The sequence below is a fragment of the Tursiops truncatus genome, chromosome 5, assembly GCF_011762595.2.
Source record: "Tursiops truncatus isolate mTurTru1 chromosome 5, mTurTru1.mat.Y, whole genome shotgun sequence".
Lineage (NCBI taxonomy): Eukaryota > Metazoa > Chordata > Mammalia > Artiodactyla > Delphinidae > Tursiops > Tursiops truncatus.
Genome location: NC_047038.1, coordinates 4,895,704 through 4,919,714, shown reverse-complemented (window position 1 = coordinate 4,919,714; position 24,011 = coordinate 4,895,704). Strand labels below are relative to the sequence as shown.

The 24,011-nt window shown below is 46.4% G+C and overlaps 1 protein-coding gene across 1 annotated transcript; it reads left to right on the top strand.

Annotated features, from left to right (window-relative positions):
- Nucleotides 1-254: 254 nt before the first annotated feature.
- NOCT (nocturnin) lies at nt 255-23,612 on the top strand. The gene is made up of 3 exons (XM_019927947.3): nt 255-759; nt 20,347-20,619; nt 21,629-23,612. The coding sequence occupies exons 1-3, from the start codon at nt 255-257 to the stop codon at nt 22,450-22,452; spliced, it is 1,602 nt and encodes a 533-aa protein (XP_019783506.3). The 3' UTR covers nt 22,453-23,612.
- The last annotated feature ends 399 nt before the right edge of the window (nt 23,613-24,011 follow it).

Here is a 24,011-nt window from a genome sequence, read left to right as displayed (position 1 = left end):
TGTCTTCCACTCGGACACCCACGTGTCTCCAGGGCCACAGCCCTGGAGCAGTCTTGGGTCTCCCAGCCTGTGGGCGTTTCCACTGCAGCCAGCGGAAGGGGAGGCTCATTCCTTTAAAACCGCCTCAAGGGATCCTTGTTACTTTGGACCTCCCATAGCCCCCACCCTATAAATAGCTTAAGATCCGCTTCCTCCCAAATCAGTATCACTCCGGTTCGAGGAGTCGCTACCTGGTCGCGCCTGGCTCCGATCCTATGGATCCCCCCTCCCTGTCGCGCTTGGTAGCGCCCGCTTTGTCAGCGCTCTGCGCTCGCCGGTTACCCCCCAGCTCTCGCCGGCTGGCTGCAGCCAGCGCCTTCGCGTCGCAGCAGCCGCAGCACCAGCCACTCAGTCCCGGGCTCGCCTGCCCAGCACCTTCCCCCGGGCCGCGGCGGGAAGAGAAGGAGCCCGGGAGCCTCCCCTCGGACGCCCCCGAGAGTCTGCTCGGCTCGCCCGCGTCGGCGAGGCCCGCGGGTGGGTCGGGCGCGCGAGGGGCCGCGGCGGCGGCAGCGGCGGCGGCGGCGCCCGGCATGTATCAGAGCCCGCGGCGGCTCTGCTCCGCCCTGCTGCAGAGGGACGCGCCCGGCCTGCGCCGCCCGCCCGGCCCGCCGCCGCGCCGCCGCTCGCCGGCACCCGCCGCCGCCCCCCGCCTCGCTTCCCCCCGGCTCCTGGCGGTGGCCTCGGCGGCCCGCAGTGTCGCGAGGGCTTGCTCCCGAACAGGTGAGTGCGCGGCGGTTCCGGGCGGAGAACGCGGCGGCGGCCAACGCGCGGCCGCCACCTGGAGACGGCGCGGAATGAATGGGAAGCCGGGGGCCGCCGGGCGGTGGGGTCGGACCGGGAAGCGGGCTCCCCTCTCCCTGAGCTGCTGTCTCCGCTCCGCTTTGCGGCTCTGCCCTCGCCTTCCCTTGCCTGGGGCTTGCACCGCGTCCGGTAAGAACCGGAACCCCGCGGGAGCTTCTAGTTTGATCCTTACCGTTCGATGCTGTGGTTTTTGTATTTCTCGCTCTTGACCTGTAAGTTTTCCCCTTCTGAGGCCGCAGATTATTTGTGTTTTGTTTCTAATCGCACTAATGATGGAACATTTTATGCAAACAAACAAAAAATCTAAAGTTACACTTATCTGATCACGTGACCTACATGTCTTTTAGGTTTCTGAATTTTGAAAAATGTCATGTGAACAGTGTGTTATAACACGCACTGACTCTTTGGACATACATTTGAAATCTTTCGGGAGCCTTCCCGTCTTAATATTTGCGTCATTCTGCGTCCTGTATACCTGGCTTAAGATCTTGCAAAGGTGATGCCGTCTTGGCCAAGAGCCAATTTTATACGTCACGTACCCTGGATTTCCCCTTTTTGGCCACAGAGGTTTCTGCCTGAGCACCCATTACCGCGGCTACAATCTACATACAAAGTAGTCATACTTTTCAAAATGAGGAATAAAGCTTCTCTTTAAAACTGGCAATCTTACCACACTAAAAAAGTGTATTTTGGTTGTGCTCAAGTTTATTGCTGTTTAAGACGTATGAGCATCTTAGATTGTAAATAACTACATTTTGCTCCAAAGGTCTGGATTAACGGTTTGGGGGTTTTTTTGGGGGGTTTTTTTGGCCCCGCTGCGTGGCTTGCGGGATTCCCAGACCAGGGATTGAACCCAGGGCCAGGGCAGTAAAAACCCTGAGCCCTAACCACTGGACCGCCAGGGAATTCCCAAGTTTGGGATTTACTTAAGGACAGATTGAGCAGTAAAAAGAATATGTTCAGTGTGGCTTTCTTTACTTAAAGTGATCACCCAAAATGTGACTAGGGACTTACCTGGCGGTCAAGTGGTTTAAGACTCGGCGCTTCCACCGCAGGGGACGCAGGTTCGATCCCTGGCGGGGGAACTAAGATCCCACATACCCTGCGGTGCGGCCAAAAATAAATGAATAAATAAAATAAAGTAAAGTAAATTTAGGATGTTAAAGTGGTTACCGGAGACTCTAAATTCTTCAGTGTTCTTAAAAAGGGTGAATTTGGCAGTCACCGAGATCTTTCCAGTTCTATAGGAGTTTGGCACAATGAAATAACTGTTAGAATGGTTACCACCTAATATCTGATAGTGTTTTTTTATAAAGTATTTTTTAAATAAATAAATTTGTTTATTTATTTTTGGCTGCGTTGGGTCTTCGTTGCGGTGCGCGGGCTTCTCATTGCGGTGGGCTCTAGCGCGTGGGCTTCAGTAGTTGTGGCACGTGGGCTCAGTAGTTGTGGCGCACGGGCTTAGTTGCTCTGCAGCATGTGGGATCTTCCCGGACCAGGGCTCGAACCCGTGTCCCCTGCATTGGCAGGTGGATGCTTAACCACTGCTCCACCAGGGAAGGTCAGTGGTTTTTCTTGCTGGAAGTTTTCAAGAGGAACATTGTTAGGTTTGAGGTAGGAGAAGGGGTGAAAGAAAACCAATTGGGGTCTTCCTAGCCGTCTCTCCTATCTTAACCTTTCACCTTAAGTTTCCTCCAGGCCCCTCGGGGCAGTTAGTCAGTAGGCTCATCTTGGGAGTACAGATAGCTTGCGTAACACACATACAGAGAGCTGTGCTGTTGGCTGAGGAAGAGAGGCCAGAACATTTGAAATCTTAGGCTTTGGACCCAGAAAGATGTTTAATGAACTTTCTGGAAGTCCCCTGAAGTTTTAGAAGGAAATTGAAAGATTTTATGGTAGTTACACTATTGTAAACTATTATAGACAGTTACTACTACAAGATCTAGGCAATTTTCCGGCTTCTGCGCAGTTTTCGCTTCAGCTGCTTGTTGGAAGACACTCATGAATGCATTCATCAGCTCATCGCTTGATCACTCATTCATTCAAAAACTTACAGTCTGTCTCACTCTGTAGATGCTTTATTATAGGAGGTAAAAGAACGTGAGACTTAGCCAGCCTCTAAGGAGTTTAGTGTGCCCGGTAAGAGAGGTGAGTTTTGCACAAAGACGTGACTGTTTAATGAAATCAAACACCTTTTATTCTTAGTCTGTTACAATTAAAGGTTTGCAAATGGCACAAGGATGCCAGAGAGTGCAAAGTCTCTTTTAGCAGTGGTGATCTTTTTCGGCTTCAGAACGTGGTTGGCATTTGAGCTGGGCCTTGAAGTGCAGTTTAGGATGGAAAGAGATTAGAACACTTTGGTTGGGAAAAGCCAGGAGCAAAGTGGAAGGCATGAGGCATGGATGTGTCAGGGTGAGAGAAGAGATACCTTGCAAAATGTTTCCCAAAGAGCCTCGGAACCAGCATTAGGTGCTTTTTAAATAAATGCAGATTCATAGATCCTACTGTAGACTTACTAAACAGAATTGTTACCGGTGGACCCCAGATTCCACATTACTTAACAAAATAGCAACAGTAATAACCAGATTATTCTTACAGGCCCCAAGGTTTAGACATTTGGCTAGAGAAACCTTCAGGGAACTGAAGCTACTCTTCCCTTCAGCACGTTTTTGCGGCGGGGAATGGGTAGTAAAGCCCCACGCTTGACCCCATTTGATAATCGGTTCCTTCCTAACTTAACGCCCCTTGGCAATCAGAGGTCACTGGAAAGATGAGTGCAGCCTCTTTGCAGTCATCAAATGCTGGGTTATTAGAATTGAAAGGGGGACCTAGCAGTGTTTTGCTACCTTTTCTCATGGAAGGACAGCAGCTCCATAAAGAAGCACCAGTTGCCACAGTTACTGTGTTGGATGACTGTACTGGTCCGGTGTCATCTGTGGGTTTATAAATGCCTTCCTCCTCAGCTAATGAAGAGTTGGCTGAATTACTGTTCTCCATCACTGGAACATGTTGCTTTTTTTCTTGGTACAATTTTAAAAGCAAATACCGGCTCATTGGAGGAGGCGGCTTTATTTAGTATGTCCCTTAACGGTGTGAGTAAGCTGCTTATGAGAGAGAAGAAATGCAAAAGCTTGTAATTATCAAGCTTCTACAAAAATAAATTGCTTTCTTTGTAGGAGGACCAAGGTATTGTTTTCCTGTAGCATTTAATGGTAAGAGCTTAAATACAGTGAGTTATTGGGGGCTTTTGAATTAGTAACCGTGGCTCCAGGCTCACATTCAACACACTTGTGTGAACATTTGCAAATCATTTAACTTCGCCTGCTGGACTTTACCTAGGGGAAAAAAATTAATAAGGTAAATTGGTATCAGTTGATCCGCAAGTATTACTGAACATAGTACACTTAAAAGGCCAAATATTTTATTGCTTCTCATGACTAATTGCAGCAGAGATTGAGAAGAAAGACGTGAGTGTGGCTAGATTTGTTGGATAAAAACTTTGCTTTGAATGCAAGAAAGGAGGGTGAGAGAAGACCATGTGCCGGAAGAAGGTGGCAGGTATGGGAACAGCGATGAACACCCTGGGAAAAGGGGTACTTGAGAATCATCTGGGCCTTTCACCTGTCTACTTGAATCAGTTTTTCCTTAGAATCCTGGCTGTGTTGTGTTTAACAAATGCCCCAGGTGATTCTCTGGAAAGCCTAGGGAGTCTTTTATAAGCTCCACTCCTAGAGGTACTTGTTCCTCCTGGAAAGTTTGGGAAACCCGGAGAGAATTCTGGACGAGTGTTAAGAGTTGTGAGCTTGGGGCCTAAGACAATTCAGGAGACGCCTGAGCAAGAATGTTTACCTGAGCAAAAGCGAGCTTCAAGGAAAGGAAAGAACTGGTGTCTTTGTGAAAGTTCAGTGAGACAGAACTTGACACTGACATTGTAACGGGAGTGTACGATTTATAGAGTAGGTAGGTGGATAACTATATACTCTGTAGGTTCCTGTGATGGGATGTTTGCTAAAAGAGGTGAGGCGGGTATATTCAGGTTCTTGGAAGGAGGAGGGAGACTCAGCATATATGTTTATTGTTAGGAGTCTCTCTAATGGGGATTCGTAGGACCTTGATAACCACATGAATGGTTCTCACACTTGATGAATACTTAGCAATTCAAGGTTGATGTGCATTTCTCTCTTAGGTGGTTCATGCTGAATTTTATTTGGAAAATTTTCATGATCGTTTTTTTCTTTTTTGAATTTTGTTTTTTTATACAGCAGGTTCTTCTTGGTTATACATGTTAGTGTATACATGTCAATCCCAATCTCCCAGTTCATCCCACCACCACCAGCACCACCCCGCCACTTTCCCCCTTGGTGTCCATATGTTTGTGCTCTACATCTGTGTCTCTATTTCTGCCCCGCAAACCGGTTCACCTGTACCATTTTTCTCGGTTCCACATATATGCGTTAATATACGGTATTTGTTTTTCTCTTTCTGACTTACTTCACTCTGTATGACAGTCTCTGGATCCATCCACGTCTCTACAAATGACCCAATTTCATTTATTTTTATGGCTGAGTAATCTTCCATTGTATATATGTACCACATCTTCTTTATCCATTTGTCTGTCTATAGGCATTTAGGTTGCTTCCATGACCTGGCTATTGTAAATAGCACAGCAATGAACATTGGGGTGCATGTGTCGTTTTGAATTATGGTTTTCTCCGGGTATATGCCCAGTAGTGGGATTGCTGGCTCATATGGTAGCTCTATTTTTAGTTTTTTAAGGAACTTCCATACTGTTCTCCATAGTGGCTGTATCAATTTGCATTCCCACCAACAGTGCAAGAGGGCTCCCTTTTCTCCACACCCTCTCCAGCATTTATTGTTTGTAGATTTTTTTGATGATGGCCATTCTGACTGGTGTGAGGTGATACCTCCTTGTAGTTTTGATTTGCATTTCTCTAATAATTAGTCATGTTGAGCAGCTTTTCATCATGATAGTTTTTTAAAATAATATTTTAAATTACACAAGTAACACATGCCCATTAATAAAAATATTTTCCCTCAGAGCTTAAATGTCTTTGTCAGTACTGGTTATCTCCAGAAGTTTAGGCTTGCTTGTCCTTGGTGTTCAAAAGTTCTGTCAGGATAAATGTCTCAGGTCAGGTGAGCCCATTCAGTCTAAGGCCATCCCATGCTTTAGCACAGGAAGATTTTCTGTTATTTCTTGGGTTATTTTATCATATTCATCACTGTATCATGTTATTGAAAAGTTCAACAATGGTTCAACAATGGACAGATTGTTGTCCATACGGATCCCCACCCTCTGTGGCTCCTCTCAGTTTTTCAAGTCTTTTATCTCTATTTTATGAGATTTTTCTGAACGTGTCTATTTTGCAGTCGTTTACAATTTCTGGGCATTTTCTAGTTCTCCACTCCTTCTTCTCACAGAAGCCTCGTCTTACATTGTGTCCTGTGTAGTTGTAAATATATGTAGCTATGTGTATTTTAGGGTTTATAGACCAGATATCCGTTACAACTGTTCATCTCTGCTGCTGCAGTGTGGAAGCAGCCACAGACAACACATAAACCTTATTTATGGACATTGAAGTGTGAATTTCATAGGATTTTCACATCATGAAATATTATTAGGTTTTTTTTTCAACCATTTAAAAATGTCGAAGATCACAGGTAGCACAAATACAGGGCACCGGCCAGATGTGGCTCACGGGCTGTGGTGTGTGGACCTCTGATCTAGAGGGAAAAATACCAGCAGAATAGTCCTCTTGGCTCCATACTCCATGTTTCCATTCGTAGCTGTAAACCTGGCCCACTTCTCGAGTATCCCGGGAACGTCAGTGATGGGCATCAGGTAGTAACACAGACCTGATGTCTTAGTGGAGAGCTGCTGTCCCACCAGATTCTTTTCATTTCTGCCTTTTCAGTTTCCCTTCAGAGCATTCTGCTAGAAAAGCCGGGCTTGTGGAAGTGCTTGGCCAGGCCGCTAACAATATGAGCACCAGTTTTAACAGGTTAACCTCAGCGTTCATCGTGGAGGGGTTTCTCTTTCCCTTAGCCGTATTTTCTAGATGAATCGGGCGTGACTGAAGGTACAGCTTAGCCTTGTCTGGAAGACACGTGGGCGTTCCTGTCTGTGACTGCTGCCCAGCAGAGGTCGTTGGGATTGTCACGCTGTGTCTAGGATCTTGTATTTTTAGACACGCTAGGTTGAGAGCCGTGACCTTCACTCGATATCTCTAGCCACGCCGTGCGGGTCATTACTCCGCTTTGTACACTTTGTGCTGTGCCAGCGTGCGCACCGTGACAGCGGTGACGTCCTCATGACGTTCTCGCAGAGGAGGTGGAATTCGACCTCGTGACCCCGGGCGCACCGTCCTGACTCTGGACCAGCGCTATCAGGGATGCTGCCGAGCAGCGGTCCAGGGTGCAGGCAGCCTTCCACCAGGGCCTGACCCTTTGCCGGTTGTGCAATCCTGAGAAAACCAGGTAATCGCCTCACCTCCGTCGCCGTGTTTATAAAAGTGGGCAAACACAATACCTACTTTGCTGGATTGTTGGAAAGAGTAATGAAAATACATGCAAGGAGCATGGCGCATGCTGGGCTCTCACATGTTAAAAGCGGCTTCTCTTTAAACCCAGAAAGTGCACTCCACTAACAGTAACAAAATAGCTAACATTTAGCTCCCATTTCGAATGTGCTGGGTATAGCTAGTTCAGTTCAGCGGCCAGTAACTCAGTGAAGAAAGTGAGCCACAGAGGTAAATACCTTGGTCAGGATCTGATTCGTAAAGGAGGAACCGGGATTTGAAACGAGGCAGCCTAACCCGAGTCCGTGTGTTTAAGACCATCTTGCCTCACTGAGAAAAGTGAAAGCTTTCGCCGTAAGGCTTTCCCATGCTTAGAATCCGGTCTCTGGGACCCAGGGAGTGTAACGTACTACAAGTCACAGAACTTGAAGGTGGTCGTGTGCATTTACCAGGCGGACCTGCCGGGGACGTGTTGCACTGTTTTGAGTTTCGGTGTTCTGGCTGATACGGGTACAGAAACACAAAGAGAGGGCCCTGACTACAGTCTCACAAAATTCCAAAAATACAGAGTACATTTAATAGTGGCTCTGGACAAGTCACTTCTGAGCCTCATCTATAAAATAGCCAAGGGGTTCTTGAGAGGGTAACAGGTGTCTCAGCAAGTAAAAGTGCCTAGTGCACCGTAAAGTGCTCTACCAACGTAAGGCGGTTCTTCTGCCCGTGTTTGACAGGGGTCCTTAATGAACACTTTGCTGCCACTTGCCATCCTTTCTTTTATCAACGTTCTTAAAGCGCTAGGCCGGGAACCGGGTACCAGGGGAAGTGGTAATCAAGGCAGATGTAGTCCCTATTCCTCCTATGAGGAGGAATGAGTGAAGGACAGGGATTGTAGTTCAAATGTTAAGGGTCATTTAAGTAAGAGAAGAAGGAGCCACTGGGGCTCGCTCCATGAAGCTGTGAGGTGGGGGACTGTGAATCTTTGACTTCTTCAGTAAATACGAGCTATACCACATATCCAACACCCAGGCTGCTTTAGGTCGATGGTTATCTTGTGACTGTCTTGAAGGTGGCCGCGTGTGTTCAGGAAGCTGCTCTAAGGAGCCCAGTGAAAGCTAGCGGCTGAGTTAGCCCGTCTAAGCTTCCCGAGGTGGTTCAGCACGCGGCCAGTAGGTGGCAGCACAGGCTCGCTGTTCAGTGATGCCTTCCCGTGACGTCTGTGCTTTACACTTCTGGGTACTTGACGCTTGGAGGTTTCCGCGGGCCCAAGGCTGGTCAGCTCCAGCAGCTTCTCAGGCGTTGGACCCAGAGAATCCTGGCCTTCCTTCCGTTTTTGCTTTTTAACCAGTATTTTTGCCAAGCTATCGTTTCAGGAGACTGAGCTCAGGCTGTTGTGAGAAATTATTAACAGACTGAATGGTTTGGGCAGACTCTAGAAGAAGCAGTTGCTGGGTAAGTAGAGAAATGTTACGTGGAGAGAGGTCTTTCTGCCGAGATTTCTGAGTGCTGTTAGGACTGCTTGAGGTGGTCAGCCCAGTCAGTTTAGGTCTCAGCTGTTTGGGTTCTCATCCAGCCTTTTAGTTATTGATTGAAGGTGTTTTCATGAAACCCCTGATCGTTTGCCTCTGATGGCTGGCACTCTTAGGAACTTACATGGTGGTCTGCCTGTTGCTTTAGTAATCAGTAGCTTAAAGAGTAAATGTATTCTGTATTTTAGCCCACTTTTGCTTTATTAGGAAAATAAAGGGATGACAAAATGGGGGCAGTTTACATACTACTGCTGTATTTCTGGAACCTAAATAATGTGAATTCTCTGGCAGACCTTTAAAGGCTGTTACAAAGGTAAGAAGAGTTATTCCTATAAAGTGAAATAGCGACGTATTTGTTCATCGCCATCCTATCATCACGGAATGCAGGCATCCCGTTCTCGGTGTATACGGAAATATGCTTATAGGATTGGGAAACGGCAAGAGATGGGAGTGGTGCAGCTAAATGAGAAATAGAGGCATGAGAGATAAAGCTGTTATCACCTGCCTTTTGCCTGTATAAATTACATCATGTGCATTACATTGAAGTGATGGCTGATAACTTTCTCGAGTAAAGTGGCTGGAAAAAAATGAATTTGGGGCAAAAACCAAATATAATCTGGGGTCAAATAAATAACACTCCAAACACATGTAAAATTCGACCCAGAAGCTAGTATGAGTGCCAAATAAAAGTTCAGTAGAGGTTTTGTCGAGATTTCATGCCTTCCAGTATCTCAGCAACCACCTGGATGAATTGTTTGTGCTGCCTTGCCTCAGGAAAGTGGCTTTCCGTGTTGCTGTTCTGAACCTGTGACAATCGTTTTAAAGCCCTGAATGGCAACCCCTATTAAGGTATAAAACTTCAGCAGAAAGGCAAGCAATTTTGGAATTGGACTTGTATTTATGTGTGAAAAGATTTTTTAAACGGTCGATACTCTAAAAGAAAAAATGACTTTTTTTAAAACAGGTGAGAGAATTGTTACTGAGTTATCCCTCCTCGTAAAAGGGGCATAATCAGAGTGGCTACCTCCTAGGAATGTAGTGAGAATTACTTAATTTGCGAGTGGTGCGTAGTAAGCTTCCAGCAGTCATTAGCCGTCAGGGGCGTCATCCTCCGGGTGGGGGAGGGGCAGAGGGTGTCGCGCGCTCTGCAGCGTTCCTTTGTTCTCAAATTTAGATAACTTGCCTTCCCACCTAGCAGTTCCTGGGTGGCTCTGAGCCTTGCTACGACGGTGTTATAAGTACACAAATAGCATGTGAAGTCTCCTTGGTGTCCACTTTGAGTTATTAATTCCCTAGCACTTCCTTTGAATTGATGTCTCTGTGTTGCCAGAAAGTTTTAAGAAATAAAACCTTGAAAAATAACTGAGTAAGCGCGTATGTTCTTAGAATAAAAGCCGAAAAGAATAACTGAAGACGGGAAGAAATGAATTGGGTCTTCCCCAGATCCCTTCTGATTGGGTTCAGTTACCTGACTTTATGAGAAGAATATTTTTGAGTTATGGAAAATCTAGCTTAGAAATATAAAGACCGAGGTCAGGGAAGCTTGTCCGTGATTTGGGGATAGTACTAGTCTCTGGAGTGCCGTGGAGACAGTCCAGCAGCAGTGACCTCTCCCACCTTTTGTGATCAGATGCTCTGTCAGTTTGAGAAGAATTCAGATACGTGCTCTGTGTCAATTACAGACATGTCTACTTTCTGTTATTTCATTTCACCTTTTTTAGTTCTCATTTTCTCCCCGGGGATTGCTTTGCTTGTATCCCCTGGAACGGGATGTCTACACTCAGGTGATGGTTGGTCTAGAAGAGACAGTCTCACCTTTTGTTTTCTGGACCCCTTCGCAATCTTAAAAAATACGGAGGGTCCCACAGAATTTGGTCTATGTGGGTTAATATATAACATAATTAATATGACCTATGTTTATATATCATGTTAGAAAGTAAGACGAGAATTTTTAAATGTTTATCAAGTCATTTAATAGTAAAATCAGTGTTAACGTAAGTAACACTTTTTAACTGTTTTCCAAGACAAAAAGAAAGTTAGTGAAAGAGTGGCATTGTCTGACCTTTTTGGAAATCTCTTTAAAGTCTGGCTTAATGGGAGACAGCCATATTCTCGTATCTGCTTCTCCATTCAGTCTGTTGTGATATGGTTTGGTTAAAATATATGAAGAAAATTGAGTCTCTCCAGATGATATAATTGGAAAAAAGTATTTTAATAGCCTTATAAGATAATCGTGGGTAGTCTTTTTTTGTAGTAGTCTCTATGTTAATACGTGGTTATTTGTGACGTGGAATCGGATACCATATATATCAGTGAACTTTTGGTATTGGTTATTTGGGAAATGTTGTTTCACTGGGTTATGCAGATCTTCCAAGCGTTACACAGTATAGAAATAACTAGCTTCTCTCGCCACCCATCTTGTCAGAAACTTTTTTTAAGTACTGGGGACTTGTCAGGCTCCCGATGGCAGATATGTTTTCCAGAAGTTTTCCTCGTGGGCAAAAACTCTGTCCATTGTTTTCCTTCAAGTGACAGGCTGACTTCTTCTTACATTTTTGTGGGTACGTGTCTGCCTCGTGTCCATATGTGATGAACTAGTTTGTCGGCTCTCCGAGGTGAGATGGTGTTCCATGAAGACAGGACCGAGTTCATTTTGCAGCTCAGACGCTCACCCGAGCGCTTTTCCTTACGGCAGCGTATTTTGCGCGCAGCGTGTTTCTGTGGACGCTCCATTTTGTCACCTATTAAAGATACGTCATCGAGGCTGCACATTTCACAGAGATACTTACTACTGCCTCACTAAGCGACATTTTAAAGTAAAACAGGCACTTTTAAACCAAAACCCTGAGTGATGGGGATGCGTACCGTGGCCACTAGTGGAGCCCGGGGCCGCTGGGTGCCGGGACGTGCCGACAGGACAGCGGTTTCACCACGGCTGTGCGGAGAACAACAAGCACCAAGACAGAGAAAACGGCACGTGGGGGCTCGGCGTCATGAACACCTTGGCCGTGCGTGGCTCCAAGAGTCTCAGACATCCCCAGTGGCCCATGAACCATGCCCGCAGCTGCTGCTGGAGCAGCGCCCCATCGGTGGGTCGGAAACCAAACGAAGTCGGGTCACGACCAGCATTTTTTAAAAAAGAAATGGAATGCGCCAGAAAATGGCCCAGATGTCATGCAGAAAGAAGCTGTTCTGTGAACCTCCATGTGTGCCGTGAGTGCGCACTGAGTTGTGAGTGTAGAATGTGTCCGTTTCCATTTTTATACTTATTGGCTAGATACAGCTAGATACAGCTGATGTTATACATGTAAATATATAAATATTCATGTGTATTTATTATGTATGTTTACGTAGCATCATGTAAAAATGACAGTTTTAACTGAAAGCGTTCATTGCTACAGAAGTACCTTATCTGCTGGGGCGTGACAAGGCATCAGGACCTCCTAGGGTCCCACAAAAAGATCAAACAAAATTCCTTAAGAAGTAATGTTATGTCTTACCAAAATGTTTTAGATTTATGTTTCTATCCTCACAATAACCCCGGACATATAAAGATATAAAATAGACATTTGTAGCGTGGGAAAAAAGCAGGGGGATGGTTAATTAATTAATTTAATTAATTAAATAAATGATTAGCTCATGGCAGACAGCAAGTGGAAAAACACAGCCGTCCACATCACTCATTATCTCTGTATCTACACATCTATATATGTATAGTAAGTGAAACATGAATTCAGGCTGATATCTCTGACTCCAGCTCAGTACCATGGGATTCCTTTTTTCTTTTTTTTTTAAATTTATTTTTGGTTGCATTCATAGCTGCACATGGGTTTTTCTCTAGTTCTGGCGAGCGGGGGCTACTCTTCGTTTCTTCGTTTTAGTGCGCGGGCTTCTCATCACGGTGGCTTCCCTTGTTGCGGAGCACGGGCTCTAGGCACGCGGGCTTCAGTAGTTGTGGCTCGCGGGCTCTAGAGCACAGGCTCAGTAGTTGTGGCACACAGGCTTTGTTGCTCCGCAGCATGTGGGATCTTCCACACGCTAAGGACCAGGGCTCGAACCCGTGTCCCCTGCATTGGCAGGCGGATTCTTAATCACTGTGCCACCAGGGAAGTCCCTGCATACCTATTCCTGAATGAACTTAAGTTCACTTAGGTAAATACCTAGGGGCATGAATTCTACGTGTATTTTTAAAACTGCCAAACTGTCTTCCAGAGTGGCTCTACGTGGGAAGCAGTATGTGGGAGTTTGTGAAGGCTTGCTCCTTCTTACTTAAATATTTGATAGACTCACCAGCGAAGCCATCAGGGCCTGGGCCTTGCTTTGGGGCAGGTTTTAACTTAATTTAGTACCTTTGCCGCCCTGGTTGAATACTTCCATGGAGCTGAGGGGGAGGGGTGGCACCAGCCCCGGCAGGACCGGGCACAGGCTAGCACTGTCCTTAACTGAAGTTCAATCGCGTTCGTGAATAAAAGCTTCTCAGTTCGTTGTATGCCTTTGGTCTCCGTCCAGAGCACTGAAATTCAGGCTGGTTTTGACACTCTCGTCCGGGCTGATAATCGTTCTGGGGGAGGACTTGTCGCCTTCCTCGTGTCGTCATGCCTGAAGTCTCCTGCCTCGTGGGTTTCTCCCTCTGCTGTGTCACCCCCGTTAGCAAACAAACGTGATACAGCAGCTTCCCCAAGTTCTCAAGCCGCCATCTCCAGCCACCATTTCATTTCTCTCCTTTTTTGGGGGGGGGGGGGGCAAGATTTTCTCAAAATAAATCTCCACTCTCTGTCCTGTTCTCCCAACACCTCCACCCAAAATCAAAAATCGCTGTCGTTAAATTCACCAACGTTTCCCATGTCGCTGAATCCAGATCTGAGCTGTGCTCAGTCTTCATTTTCCTTGAACCATCAGTAGCCCTTGACACAGGACACAGCTCCCTCGTGGACGAAACTTTCTCTACTTTGCTCTCCCGGTTGTCCTGCCCCTGGCCTTTGCCTTCTTTGCAGATTTTCACCACACTCTCCCCAGTCTGATCCAGAGCTGAGTCCTCGTCTGTGCCCGACGTCTTGCATGTGTTCATTTCCAGTTTGCACCTCTCTCCTGAGCATTAGTCATGTCTTACGGCAGATCCCACCCCGTCTTCCTAACTTGTATTGGCAGCTTCACCCTTCTGGTTGCTCTGCCAGCCGCCTTGGGAACTTTTTTTTTTTTTTTTTTGCGGTACGCGGGCCTCTCACCGCTGTGGCCTCTCCCGTTGTGGAGCACAGGCTCCGGACGCGCAGGCTCAGCGGCCATGGCTCACGGGCCCAGCCGCTCCGCGGCATGTGGGATCTTCCCGGACCGGGGCACGAACCCGCGTCCCCTGCATCGGCAGGCGGACTCTCAACCGCTGCGCCACCAGGGAAGCCCCCTTCCTCGGGGCTTTTGCATTCACCATTCCCTCTGCCCAGAATGTTCTTGGATTTCTCTAAGACTGGTTTCCTTATGACAGACCTGTAACCTTTAGTGAGACTTCCTTGAGCGTCCTGTATAAATTAGCAACTTCCAGTCCCTAGCATTCCTGGTCTCCCCTTTCACCTTTTTATTTTGCTCCGAAGCACTTTTCAGCATATGACACAATGTCTTTCACCCTGTTTGTCTCTCCCCCGTACAAAATAAGCCCCGTAGCCAATAAGGAGAGAGATTTTAGTCTGTTCAGTGAGGTATCTCCTGTGGACCAGCGTGGTGTCTGAGAGAGCGAGGCGGGGGCTTATGGTGGCCACCTACCAAGGAAGTGGTGGAGTCAGGAATGAGAGCTGAATACCTTGAGTCCTTTCTGAAGTCCTTTTCTGATAACTCTTCTCCATCCTGATGGGTTTAGCCCTTACTATACCCCAGCCCATTCCACACAGTATGCATTCACTTTTTCTCTTGTTAATTTATCTCTATATTAATCTTTAACCAGACACTTCTTGAGAGAAAAGATCAGCTCATGTTTTTTAGGTATGGAGCGTTCTTCCCAATGTTCAGAGAGCAGAGAAATAAGAATGTAGAATCAGCAGACTGCAGACAGATGGTTCCTGAGGACTGCAGGGTTAGGTTAGGTTGTGGAGATTAGTTTTGCCAGTGCCCACTGGCCGAGAGAGTGACCTGCAGGGCTGGACAGAATGCGGAGTGCCCAGTGGGAACAGAGCCTGGCTGTCTAGGAGGAGGGTGAAGTCATCTTCCAGGACCATGTGTCTCTGTCCTGACGCCTTGCTCTCTATGTGAGAAGCCGATGGGTTGACCAGCTTCCCAGGTACTTTGGTATCAGAAGGCATGTCCTAGGCTGGCTTCGTTATTAAACAGGGTATTCAGGCTTGCATCTGTCCATCAACGGGACCGTCCTAGGGTTTCCTGTAAGACCTAAGGAGGAGAGACAGGACTATAGTAAATATGCCCTGAAATTCCCCTCTGCCCAGTCTCTTAGTTGAAATGTTGCCCGATTCTCTTTCTTGGGTAAAGGAATCTCGTGAAACAAGAGCAAAGGGTCTATGTCAGTAAAATTTTTGAAAAGACAACCTTTAGTGCATTCCAGAGTACTTTTATTACACCCAACAGAAATTGTCCATTTGGGGACTCAAATTTAGGGGAATAAAAGTCATTTTGAATAACATACGCAAGTTTTCTTAATAGAGATGTGTGTGCCCTCTAGTAGAAATACTGTTTTGAAATTGCTGCCTGTTCTAACCTAGATGCATTTTCCAAATAATCTTAAAGAAATTATGGTCACTTAACAAGCCTTGTCAGCAGCTCTGGAGAGTGGCACAGCTGAATGGTGGTGGAGCTGGGACTGGAACTGATGCTTTGATACCCACGATGCAGTACATCCTTCCTCTTTTTTGCTGCAAAGCTTTGTCCTTTGATGGTAAATTTAATTTTTGAAAACCACCAGAAGTCACAAATAAGGTGAATGACAAGATTTAATAATCCACTATTGGTCCAAATTGAGCCGGCTTTAACTAGAATGTTTTCCTTGAATGTTGTAGCTAATAGCCTATAAATACATTTCTAAGACCAAACCAAAACAGGACAACAGGGAATGATGAAATTAGAATATCCAATCTGCTTCATCTCACATCTACACAACAGTCTCAGAATAAGAATTCTGATACTACCATTACTAATTTTGATCACTGAAGACCATTTTTTTTAAGTTTTTTATTTTGATAAAGTCCAAATTATCAATGTTTTGTGTGTGGGTTGTGTTTTTTGGAGTTTTTCTGTTTTGTTTTGTTTTGCCGCACCGTGCACGGCTTACGGGAATCTTTAGTTCCCTGACCAGGGATCGAACCCATGCTCCCTGCAGTGGAAGGGCAGAGTCCTAACCACTGGACCGCCAGGGAATTCCCTAAAAACAGTTAAACAATGTTTAACTGAATATGCTTGCTTTCTGGTCCCTGCTCCCCCCCACCCCCATGCTTTTTTGGGGTGTACTAAACCTTCATTGGTTCATTATCAGATCACATAGCCATCGTATATTGTACTCTGTCTTTTAACCTCATTTAGACTTGATTTTCTAAGTAGCTATATGTTTAATATAGTACCACCAGTTCTTAAATCAGTGTCTCTGGTCATTTTGGTCTAAATTTTGTTCTCTAGTTCCAGGGGTGGCAAAGACCTTTCTGAAGAGGGCAGGATAGTAAACATTTAGGCTTTGAGGGCCAAAAACAATCCTGTCACATAGTGTGTGTGTATGTGTGTGTGTGTGTGTGTGTGTGACACCTCTTTAAAACCATTCTTTGCTTGAGGACTGTACTAAAATACATCTAGCTGCAGTTTGCCGTCCCCTACTCTAGTAGTTTCTGGAAGAAGTGCTCCTGGCATCCGTGTTCCAGTTTTGCTGGATATAAAATCCTTGGCTCAGGTACTGATGAGCCATCTATATAAAGTTTGACGTATATTTGAAATACGTAACTTCATTTTCTTCTGGTATAAAACATTGCAGTTGAAGTCCGGTGATGCTCTAATTGTCCTTGTAAGTTACTTGCTGCTTTTGCCTAGAGCCCAAGGGATCTTTTCTTTTTCTTTTTCTTTGCAGCCCAGTTGGTGTTGGTCATTCTGGGTTGATATTCTCAGGTATGTGTGTCCATGATACATGTTTTTTTAACCTCATAATTTTTTCCTCTTAAACCATTCACTTTATTTTTTTCCAGCTTTATTGAGGTATAATTAACAAATAAAAATTGTATGTATTTAAGGTAAACCACACGATATTTTGATATTTGTAAACGTTGTGAAATCATTACCTCAGTCGAGCTAATTAACATATGTCACTCACATAGTTACCCTGTGTGTTTGAGGGAGTGGGGACGTGAGATCCCTTTAGATCTCCTCTCTTAGAGGATTTCAAGCATGGAATACACTACTGTTAACTGCAGTCACCATGCTGTACGTTAAACCTCCAGAACTTAATTCATCCTGCATGATTGGAACTTTGTGCTCCTAAAAGTTTTCTCGATTTTTAGTTTTTAGTATTTGTTTCATTTCCTGATATGTTGCATCTTCGCTTAAAATTAGTGCATAATGTTTGCCACTGCCTCTTAAATGGTTTCTCTCCTCATTTCTTTTTGGTATGTTTTTTGTTACTAATTCCTTGTGTTGCCTCACTTCTGAGTTTTCTAATTTAGGCTATTCTGTCATTGTCTTATCTTTTAGCTCATTTTGCAGTAGGATATAATTTTGATTGGCTTCCTCGCCGTCTGCTTCCGGCACACGTTTATTGTCTGAACAGACGCCCACCTGTTCCTTATTCACTTCACGTGAAGGTTTTTCTAAGTTTTTTAGAAGGAAGTGTGGCTCGGGACAGTCTTTCTGGCTTCACGTAACTCCTCAAACCTTCGACTCCTGTTGGACACGGCTACCCTCTTCTTCACATGCCTTTTCACATAGTACTTGCTTTTTATCACAGCAACTACCCCAGAACTCAGCTTGGCAAGGATATGATGGCATTAAAAGGATGTAGAGCAGTCCTGTTGAAAGTGAGCTGCATCAAGCTGGTCCTTTGCCTAGAGCCTGACAAACGCCACATACTGGAGCCCCTGTGCCTTTGCTGTGACGCCCTGTGACAGTTTGGTCGACCGTTAGGGTGATGCTGATGCTGCCGATCTGGAAACCACACTTGAGAAACCAGTAGGACTTTTTTTTTTTTTTTTTTTAATTTATTTTATTTTTTGGCTGTGTTGGGTCTTCCTTGATGCGCGCGGGCTCTCTCTAGTTGCAGCGAGCGGGGGCTACTCTTCATCGTGGTGCATGGGCTTCTCATTGCGGTGGCTTCTCTTGCTGCAGAGCACGGGCTCTAGGCGTGTGGGCTTCAGTAGTTGCAGCACGCGGGCTCAGTAGTTGTGGCTCACAGGTTCAGCAGTTGTGGCGCACGGGCTCTAGAGCACAGGCTCAGTAGTTGTGGTGCACAGGCTTAGTTGCTCCGCAGCATGTGGGATCTTCCCAGACCAGGGCTCGAACCCATGTCCCCTGCATTGGCAGGCGGATTGTTAACCACTGTGCCACCAGGGAAGTCCCCCAGTTGGACTTTTTACTGCCTTTTATTTATTTGTTTATTTATTTATTTGTGTGTGTGTGTGTTAGTTTCTGCTTTATAACAAAGTGAATCAGCTATACATATACATATATCTCCATATCCCCTCCCTCCCTCCCTATCCCACCCCTCTAGGTGGTCACAAAGCACCGAGCTGATCTCCCTGTGCTATGCGGCTGCTTCCCACTAGCTAGCTATTTTACATTTGGTAGTGTATATATGTCCATGCTACTCTCTCACTTTGTCCCAGCTTCCCCTTCCCCTTCCCCGTGTCCTCAAGTCCATTCCCTACGTCTGCGTCTTTATTCCTGTCCTGCCCCTAGGTTCTTCAGAACCTTTTTTTTTTTTAAGATTCCATGTATATGTGTTAGCATACGGTATTTGTTTTTCTCTTTCTGACTTACTTCACTCTCTATGACAGACTCTGGGTCCATCCACCTCACTACAAATAACTCAATTTCGTATCCTTTCATGGCTGAGTAATATTTTTACTGCCTTAAAAAAAAAAACCCAAAAAACCAGAAGTACAGAAGAAAGATTTTCAGAGTTGTACCGCCAGCCAAGAAGAAAGTTCCTCTGGACCCATGTACTCAGATAGGCAAACAGATTTATTAAAAGGAATTTAATATACTGAAATCAAACAGTTTCGGGACAGGTGTGTGCGTGTGTTCACGCGTGTGCGTTTGTGAGAACAGGCTTGCTGGCAGTCGCACGTGCACAGAAATGTATGTTGGGAAAACTGGTGTGTTTCTTTGCCTCCATCTAGCTTTCTTGCTGGGGAACTACTTTTGAGTTGATGAAAAGGAACAGTAGAAAGCATGCTTGCATGCTTGTTAACCCTTGGTGGTGAACACTTGAGTCTGCTTTTGTGACCTGCTACAGCAGGTTCCATCAACCGCTAGTTTCAGATGCAATCTGCTTGCCAAATAATACGTTTTATGAAGGAAACTTTGTGTCCTGCAAGAGGAGGCCAGGACTTGGACGGGGTAGGGAAATCCAGGTTCCTCCATACCAGGAACCGCGCACAGAATCGAGGAGGTGGTTCCAGGTAGAAGGTGCCCCTAATGCGCACTATAATGAGAGGCAACACGGCTGACCTTGAAAGGAGCAGGCGGCTACTTACCAGGGAGGCGCGGGCACAGCTCTCCGCACGCGGACTCGTTGAAGGTTGTGCTCTAGTCTCCTTAGTGAGTTCATGTCCAGTTGGGTAACAGTAGGAAGCCTCGGAGGCGCACTGACAGTGCCTCCTGCACCGCTCCTCCCCCTTTCTCCTCCCAGGATCCCAGAAAATGTGGGCAACTGCCTGTGCTCCCAGCCCCGTTTCTGACTTGTTAAAAGTCTGGCGGTCGATATTAGATGACAGACCATACTGCTCCGTGATGTCCGGAGTCCCACAGAGAGCCAGATCCCTGGTGTACAGTTAACATGGACGAGAAGTGGGATATGGACTTAATCCAGCCGTTTCTCGCCACAGCAGAGGCATCTGTATAGGTGACATGGCTAGGGCAACAGCCTGCTCTAACCGAACCTGTTCTCCAGGATTAACTGGGCTTTCTGATATCTGGCTCTGTACACACTGGCCTTCACGTTCTCACTTAAAATGCACAGAAAAAGGAATATGGATTTTGTTTTGCCGTGCTTTCATAAGACTGCGTCTGTAAATTATAAAGACAGATCCTAGGTTAGAATAAGCCATAAAGATCGAGGTATCTCAACAGCGGTATTTCAAGTACCTGCGCTAAGAGAAAGCTAGAACCCGGAAGCTCCTCTAATCCACCCTGTAGAACGCGAACGTGGCAACATCGCCCTAAAGTGAGCTCGCGAGCCCGCGGCTTCCGTGGACAGTGCCTTGTCTTCCGGCGAGGAGCCGGGCGAGTGACTGTGCTTTCCTTCCCCGCAGCGTGTCCCATGGGAAGCGGCACGAGCCGGCTCTACAGCGCTCTCACCAAGACCCTGGACGGCAGCTCCGCCTCCCAGCACCCAGAGTATCTGGTGGCCCCCGACCCGGAACACCTGGAGCCCATTGACCCTAAAGAGCTCCTTGAGGAGTGCAGGGCCGTCCTGCACACGCGGCCTCCCCGCTTCCAGCGGGGTTTCGTGGATCTGAGGGCCGATGGCCCCAGTAGTAGCCACACACCCATCCGGGTCATGCAGTGGAACATCCTTGCCCAAGGTACGTGTGCGCGCAGGGAGAGGGGCGGGGCGCTGGGGCCGCCCGGGGAGCTCCCGCACGGGGAGGCCAGGAAGGGGTGACGTCTGGCTTTCACTGGCCACTCCATCAGCTGAAGACGTACTCCTTCCCCTCCACGTGTGCAGACTTTCCGTGCTCGGGGAAGTGTCTGCTTCGCGGCACGTGCTTCCTGTCGCCTGTTAGCCCATAAGCTTTCATCAGTTGTCCACAGCACTAAGATAGCACCTGGAAGGGGGAAACTGAGTCTACCAAACGGGTGACCCTGAACCTTCTGCAGGGAATGGGGGCTGTGGTGGGGTGGCGCTGAGTCGGGGTACTCCTGAGGCCAGCTTCTTATCCAGACGCCTCTTCATATAATTTGAGGCCAGAGATGTTGCTTCAGTTCTCTGTGCTTTAAGATACTACTCTGTACGGTAGCAAGGACTCCTTTCCTGCGTCCGCTCAGTTAAAAAACAGGTGTGTCAGTCAACCTTATTGCCGATCACGTGGCAGTTGAAATTTTAAGAAGAAACCAGGGTCACCATTTTTTCTGGAAAAGAAGGGCATGCTCCCTGACTTTCCACTCTTTGATTCATTTGTTTCTTCCAGGTGTAGGAAAAAGCTGCCCATTATTCTAAGTGGTGTCTATAAAGGCCTAGTATGGCTTATTATAAGTCAGTGTTGAAAGCACTCTCTAGAGTTAAATGTATTTACTTCGTCTGGCATAGTTTAGGTCTCTTGGACGCCAGAGAACACTGTCTAAAGCTAAAACTTAAGGAGATCTTATGTCCTAGAACATAGTGACAAGAGATAGTTTTAATACGAAAGGAGCGGTTAGTTGCTTGCTTCATCTGCATGGTAAGAGGTCGGGGCAGTAAGAGAAGAACCACCCAGGGCATCTGAAGCAGGGGAAGCGCTCTGAAGGTCTTGGGTAGCGTCAAGCCTGAGGAGACTCGCAGGTACCTGGTAGCGGTTCTTAGTCGCTGACCACTGACCGGCTTTTTTCTTTCAGCTCTTGGAGAAGGCAAAGACAACTTTGTACAGTGCCCTCTTGAAGCACTCAAGTGGGAAGAGAGGAAATGTCTCATCCTGGAAGAAATCCTAGCCTACCAGCCCGATATACTGTGCCTCCAAGAGGTGGACCACTACTTCGACACCTTCCACCCCCTCCTCAGTAGACTGGGCTATCAGGGCACGTTTTTCCCCAAGCCCTGGTCACCTTGTCTGGATGTGGAACACAACAACGGACCAGATGGCTGTGCCTTGTTTTTCCTCCAGAACCGATTCAAGCTAGTCAACAGTGCCAACATCAGGCTGACGGCCATGACGTTGAAAACCAACCAGGTGGCCATTGCCCAGACCCTAGAGTGCAAGGAGTCCAGCCGACAGTTCTGCATCGCCGTCACCCACCTGAAGGCTCGCACTGGCTGGGAGCGATTTCGATCGGCTCAAGGCTGTGACCTTCTCCAGAACCTGCAGAGCATCACCCAGGGAGCCAAGATTCCCCTCATCGTTTGCGGGGACTTCAACGCAGAGCCGACAGAGGAGGTCTACAGACACTTCGCCTCCTCCAGCCTCAACCTGAGCAGCGCCTACAAGCTGCTGAGCGCGGACGGGCAGTCGGAACCTCCGTACACGACCTGGAAGATCCGGACCTCGGGCGAGTGCCGCCACACGCTGGACTACATCTGGTATTCCAAGCACGCGCTCAGCGTGAGGTCGGCCCTGGATCTGCTCACGGAGGAGCAGATTGGACCCAACCGCCTGCCGTCCTTCAATTACCCTTCAGACCACCTGTCCCTAGTGTGCGACTTCAGCTTTAACGAGGAGCGTTGATGGACGTTTATACCTGCTTGTCTGTGTCTCCTTCATCCCAAGTCTTAACCAGGGACGTTTCGGGAAGCTGAAATGAGATGAGAGGTTGACTGAGGAAGGCCCCCCAGTTCCTCTCACTTCGGTTTCCATGTCTCCAGCATGCCCTTGGGAAGGAACCCCATTTGCTCACAAACCTTTTCCATTAAAACCTACAGCGAAAAAGGTGTTTGCACTCCAGGTTTGGTTTGTATTGTTTTCTTTCCCTTAGCGTTAATTACATTTTGATCCTTTAAGGGCATTATATTTGGCTTTGTTGGGAAGCTCTTTCAGTTTCAGGATCCTGTATCGAAATAGACTTGCTCGAGTCCCCTGTAATTAACAAGTATGCAGGAACAGTTTCTCTAGACAACGTTTCCAGTTATTTATTTGTGGTTTTTTAAAAATATCAACAAGTCATGCATGGCAATATTTATTTTTTTTATATTTTCGTGTAAAATTAAGTAAATAAATTATAGCATTATGAACATTTAAAAACCATGCAAAACATAAGTTATAGAGTAATTTATAGTAATCTTCTTAAAACGTTAAAGATGTTCTTACTTGGGGTCTAATAAAATCGTAGTGTACAAAGGAACCGTTTAGGCTGGAGGGGTTTTTGCTTGCTATTTAAGTGGAAATATCAGTTCTCCTTGATACATTCTTCACAAATCCTTGCTGTGTCTCCGTGTCCCCCATTATTATGTTTCTTGAAGAAATTCCATTTCTGGTTTTCCATCGGAATGCTATCGGTGTACATTTGCGGTCACTCAGAAGTGTCATTATATGTATTGAATATGCTTTGCACGGTAGGTCGTTTAGGAGCTGATATGTGGCAGTGGCTAAGTCAGTGGGACCTTCTTTTCAGAGATGGGAAACTATTTCTAGCCTGTTAATGAGGCTGTCGTTGAGATTTACTAAGATAGCCAGGTGACTGGTTTAAAACAACTAGAAAGCAGAATATAGAGTTAGAAAGATAACCCGGAATTCTCTTCCCTCAGAAATAAAAGTGGTAAAGATAACAGGTGAAACCCCTTCCTAACAAAAATCCCCAAAAAATAGCCCACTGGTAATAAATGGATAGATGTTTTAACCCATGAGTTGTAAATATTTAAGATCAATAAATAAATGGTCTTTTAAAGCCAGTGTTTTCATATCTTGTCTTTTCGATGCAAAGAGAATCTGAGAACAGACTGGATCTTTCAATCCTCTTAATGCGGTGCCCACACCATCCTTTCCACTCACACCTTCATTTTTAAACTGGACACAGGTGGATCTGTAGTTGCACGTTGAAGGCATCTGTGCTATGCTTATGAGGTATCGCTCGGTGACAGGGTTGGAGTCCCCAGAGTAGTTCCTCCAGACATTTCTGCATTGGAACCACTTTGGAGACAAGTGAGGTTTTCAGTATATTGTATACACGAAATCTTGGGACTACCTGGAAGGAATGGCAGTTGGGAAGGACATCTGTACCAACTGTCATCTGGTTCAGGTCTTAGCGTGACTAGTTCACATGTTGTTGAGAAGCAGAATACTGATCCGTA